At 49.8% G+C, this 5,726-nt stretch overlaps 1 protein-coding gene across 1 annotated transcript; it reads left to right on the forward strand.

Moving 5' to 3' along the window:
- The first annotated feature begins 2,814 nt into the window (after positions 1-2,814).
- On the forward strand, positions 2,815-5,385 carry LOC123151950 (uncharacterized). Its single transcript, XM_044571578.1, has 3 exons — positions 2,815-4,640; positions 4,726-4,927; positions 5,035-5,385. Exons 1-3 carry the CDS (start codon positions 2,871-2,873, stop codon positions 5,223-5,225), a joined length of 2,163 nt encoding a protein of 720 aa, XP_044427513.1. The 5' UTR covers positions 2,815-2,870; the 3' UTR covers positions 5,226-5,385.
- Positions 5,386-5,726: the final 341 nt, after the last annotated feature.

The raw sequence follows: 5,726 nt of genomic DNA on the forward strand, positions 1-5,726 counted from the left end.
TAATTTTCATAAACAATAAATGAACCAATAGTTATAAAGATAATATACATACCAAATCCGAATCATAGACAGGACGAGGGCCGATGGGGGCGGATACCAAAACCATCGCACTATATAAGATGCAATAATAAATGTAAGAAAATGATACAAGTATCTATCTAAACATACAAGTAAGAATATGTTTCCTTTCAGAAAGAAGATAAGAACAAGAGGCTCACCACGGTGGTGTCGGTGATGAGATCGGCGCGGGTGATCGACGGCGGTGAAGACAGGGATGGGGCGTGACGGACCGCTAAATCTAGACAAATCTCGAGGAAAATGGAGCTTGGAGGTCGAGCTTCGAGAGGAGAAAGCTTAAGTAGTGTGGCTCGGGCATTCCATCGAACACCTCATGTGCATAGGAGGTGAGCTAGAGCACCACAAAGCCCTCTCCCCCTCGGACAGAAAAAACAGAGCACTGTGCTCTGCTCTTGCGCGAGGGGGTATATATAGGCACCTCATTGGTCCCGGTTGGTAGCATGAACCGGGACTAAAGGGGAGCCTTTGGTCCTGGTTCAAGCCACCAACCGGGACCAATGGTGGTGGGCCAGGAGCAAGGCCCATTGGTCCCGGTTCGTCCCACCAACCGGGACCAAAAGGTCCAGACGAACCGGGACCAATGGCCCACGTGGCCCGGCCGGCCCCCTGGGCTCCCGAACCGGGACCAATGCCCATATTGGTCCCGGGGCATTGGTCCCGGTTCTAGACTGAACCGGGACTAATGGGATGACCCGGCCTGGACCAAAGCCTTGTTTTCTACTAGTGATATGTGACATGATAGAATTTTCCTGGATTTATTTGAAAATATTTCTTATATAAATATTTCAAATATTTGAAATGAGCTGAAATGGTTCTGGATGGTTTTGTCCAATATTTTGATCATGACCATATGTTGAAACTCATATATATGGAAAATATATGTCCATTGAGTCTCCCTAATTTTTCCAAAATATTTTTAAAGCATTAAAATGATTTTAACCTATTAAAGACCATTTCTGGCCTAAAGAAAAAGCCTTTAAATAAAATAGGAAAATAACTTTTAAAATTATATTTTTGTGGGTTATGGGAGTCCTATATCCAATAGGTTTCAAATATACTCTTTGAAATATTTTTCATACCCTAAATCAAGTACTTGCAGTGCAATCCTCAATTCAGGGTTTTTTGGAAAACTAATTTTTGAAAATACTTTTTGGCCAAATTATTTTTGTAAGAAAATACTATATTGCTCTATACACATGGCATGATCATTGGGCAGAAGTTTGGGGCAGGGAGATGAAGTATAGAAGGTGGAGTTGTGTTGACTTTAAAGAGCACTAGAAAAACACAGAGAGAAAACCAACTCCAAATAAAAGCCAAATAATGCAAAAGTTTTTGTCAAACCACACTTTATCATGATTTATTAGCTTAAGTGTTGTGGCATGAAAATCAGGGTGTGACAGTTACTGTCTTATCGCTTGATCCTATACTACCGCATATCCTCTCCTCGCTACTGTTGCTGATACTTTTACATGTTATCCTAATGCTTAGTATAGGTATGCTAGTATTCTATCAGTGGCCCTATATTCTTGTCTGTCTGCCATGCTATACTATTGGGACGTGATCCCTTCGGGAGGTGATCACCGGTATATATATACATACTATACATGATACATGTTGTGACTAAAGTCGGGTCGGCTCGTAGAGTACCCGCAAGTGATTCACGGACTGGGGGTAGAAAGGCATTTATCCCGACGGCCCCCTGAGTGATTCTTTGGGGCAGAACAACAAGGCAGGTTGAGACCACCTAAGAGAGAGGTGTGCCTGGTCCCTGGTCGTTGTCCGCGGTTATTTCAAAGTAACACGCTTAACGAGATTGGGTGTTTGATCTGAGTTGCCGGAATGGATGATGGCATGTCGGCGGCAGCAACACTGGCCGGAAGGGAAGGAGGAGTGGTCGGGAGGCGCAGAGGTCGAAAGGGGGTGGGGGAAGAGAAGTTGGATCGTCGCGGCCGGTGTACGGAGGACGATTTTTGCCCGGCGCGACCACGGGAGGATAGCAGCTCCATCCTTGTGGCCCGGGAGCTGAGGAATGACGCTCATGTATGGGGTATGGCCACATGTATCTTTCCGATGCAGAGGCCAGGGGATATCCTCCTTTTTTAAATGTATGGGGTATGGCCTTGCGACTTGATTTGTTGCCGGCGTTGGAAAAAAAGAGGACCTTTGTGCTTGGAGTGAATACTTACTAGTTTGTGAGCTCGATTGATTGAGGCGGCGGCGTGTTGTTTGTGGTTGTCGGCGGCGACGAGAAGCGATTGATTAGTGAGGTGGAGCGGGAGAGGAGGAATTGGGCGGGGAGTCAACAACGGTGACGGCGGGTGCAATTACCGACCGGAGATGAAGGAGGCGAGGTCCTCACGGACGGACGGCGAGTTGGCGGCCTGGGAACGTACGGCGCGACGAGAGGGCTCGTCTCGCCGGCATGGTAAGGTAAGTGAAGGCGATCGATTCGATTCGATCGTGGAGATGGAAAAAAGATAAAAGTTTTGCCGCGAGTCGTCGCTGAGAAAAAGGAAAAAAGAAAAAAAAAGATGATTCCCGGGGAAGGAAAGGAACTGACGATCCTTCCCTTCCTTGCTGGCTCGACGCGCGGAAGGAATCAACCAGCTAGCCTAGGACCGGGTCGGTTTGGTAACCGAATCGAATATGGCACGGATCGGTAAGACGATCGATGGATCGAGCCCATATAAACCCCCGGAGCTGGACCGGCGCGTACGTCTCTCTCCAGAAGCAATTTCAGCAGCGCCCGACCCGCCCGCCGTCTCTGCTCGCAGATCGCTGCCGCTGATAATATGGCGTCTGGCTCTGTTCCCCTTGCGAGGACTAGGAGGGGGATGGTGTCTTGCGTGCACAACCTCAACTGCCGCGCTGAGGACGCGCCTCATCTCCCCCTCGACCTGGAAAACGCCGTCTACGAGCTCATCGTCGGCTTCTACGACCAGGCGTTCGACCGGCTGCCCTGCGGGAGAGTTCCGGGCCTCCACGACCTCCTCGCCACCGCCGGCTCCTGCCTCGGTCTCCTCGACCTTGTCTCTAACATCATCCTCAACACCCTCGCCCTCCTTCCCGAAGGCGCCGCCGCAGCCGCCTCCACCTCTCCACCCGCCTCAAAGAGGTCCAAAAGACAAGTGCGCAACGCCTGGCAGTGGCACGAAATTGCAAACAGGTCCTGCCAAAGTCTCCTGGCCTTCCTCATGGTATACTTTGGATGCCTCGAAAAGGAACAGGCCGCCCGCTACCTCTATTGGGCTGACGCCAATCTCAGCCTCGCCGTCATGCTCGTCCAACACGATCTGTATGTGGAGGGTGAAGAAGCGCTGCTGGACCCTGAACCCGATAGGACGCAGGCCGCCCTGCAGTGGGCGGCCACCATGGCCGGTCACCCTTCCCCTGGCGTTTTGACTAAGCTCATGTCATCCCGGCTCAAAGAGGACGACTTTCACCTTCTGGAGAAGCTACTCTTTTCAGCAGCAGATACCCCTCTCAAGGTTGATGATGTCGGAGCAATCGACCCCATATTGCGCATGATTATGAGCCCGCCCTGTGTTGCCACCATAATCAATACCAGAAAAGGGCCGATTCTCCATGTCCGTAAGAACCTCGACGCCGTGTGCTCGACCGCCCCCGCCACTACAGAGGACACCAGGATCACCTCCACAGCCCTCTGCTGGGACGGAAAACCCATCTCGTCGCTGCAGTGCGGACTGCCTAACAAGCTGCAACGTTGCCTGGGAAGAGCAGATGGTCTGGAACAATATTTGAAGACGACCCCGTGCAGCAGTGATGCCTGCGATTACCTGCAAACTCTAAAGATGCGCCTCCACAGTATGATTCACAACTTCTGCATCAAGGCGCTCAAGATGCTGCCCACGCCATCCGGCTCGCTCATGCGCGGCTTCCTCATGGCGGGCCACTGCTACGGCTCCATGGACCCTGTCTCCAACATTATCGTCAACTCCATCTGGTACAACAGCCAAGGCTGCCCTCTCTCAGAGTCTGATCGCAGCAAGATTGAGCAATACAATGACATACTGGACCCCCTATCTCTTCTCCGCACACAGGTCCACTCCCTCAAGGGCCTTATGGAGCTCGCCGCATTAGCCGGCCCCCAGTTCTCAACAGAGGCTTGTGCTCTGGAGTTGCTCTGCGGTGCAAGATGTGACATCGTTGACATGTTGCCATTATCGCCAGAGATGCTTGAAAAGAAGAACCCCTTCCATGAAGCTGCCAAGGCCGCTGGACACCCTCTACCGCTTCAGCTGGGTGAACTGCACATGCTGCTGCTGCGTATGCCCGATGAGCGAAGCGCGCTGCTCTCCTTTATGACCGAGGCTCGAACTGGCCGTACTGTGTTGCGCCTTGATGACATGACAGTTCTTCTTAGGCGTGTGTGGCACAGAAACACGGCTGCTAAAACTGGCCGCATTGTGCAAGATCCTGAACTTTTTCCAGAGTATCGGAGGTTGGTGTCTAGCATGAGATCACAGTATGAGGAGGGGAGGAGCTGGTTCCGTCCAAAGATTGAACAGGTGCTGAAGGATTACACGACCCAGCATTTTTGGGTAGGTATCCTTGGCAGCTATGTAGATTTGCTTTAATTGCCTTCATTTGGCCTACTCTCTTACTTGACTTGCTTGCTTGTTGTAGGAACCACAGTATAAACTTGATATTATCTGTGGCGTGGAGGAAATCAACCAAAGCTGCCCCCCCTCGGGTAAGATGTGCTACCGCGTGAACTTCACTGCTACTTCTGAATTGCAGCTTGAGAGGATGCTATTCTTCGCCGAGTTTTTGTTCTCAGGTGGGCCAAGGCCAGAGACCTGCTGCCCTCTACCCTATGAGTATGCAGGTAAGCCCCCTCTAGTTTCTCTGTGGCACGGCTGATTGGCTTTTTATTATCGTGTGTTGTAGTAGTCTCACTGAACCATGTATGATCGGGTTTTATTTTGTTGATAGGTCGTTGCTACTCTGGCGTGCTTACCGCAAGGAAAATTGTGTATCCAGATGACGCCAAATACATCCCGCACGATATCACCCATGACGGAACCTGCCACGTGGATGACATGCTAGAGATGGACGTCGTCCTCAGTTCGGAGATGGACATGAAGCTTGTGGAGAAACTCAAGAAGATGCGCACTGAAGAGTGAGTCACGGCGGGCGAGCTTGTGTGTGATGCTATCAGCTGTGAAGTTGGACCATAGTGCTATAATATATGCTTCCTGCTGTGTGTTATGATGTCCTAATTAATGGGCATCCTGCGATGTATTATCGAGACTGGATGATATTCTTGAGCATGCATGTTTGGTTGCCTTGAGCTACTCTTATGCACGTGTCCATGCCTAGCTTGCTTGCTTGGCCTTGTTAAATAATCTCGTCGTGAAGCCCGTGCATGTACCTTTGTTGCTTTTTTAATTGAGAGAAAAAGAAGCAATGGTTTTTAAGGAAGGCCAATGGTGAGGTAGTTATGTTTACTAGACGGGTTCTTTTAACTCCTTGTATTTTTTATATACTCCCTCCGTTTTTAAATATATGTCTTTTTAGAGATTCCATTACAGACTACATACGGATGTATATAGACATACTTAAGAGTGTAGGTTCACTCATTTTGCTCTGTATGTAGTCCATGGTAAAATCTCTAAAAAGACTTA

This window comes from Triticum aestivum, chromosome 7A (genome assembly GCF_018294505.1).
Source record: "Triticum aestivum cultivar Chinese Spring chromosome 7A, IWGSC CS RefSeq v2.1, whole genome shotgun sequence".
NCBI lineage: Eukaryota > Viridiplantae > Streptophyta > Magnoliopsida > Poales > Poaceae > Triticum > Triticum aestivum.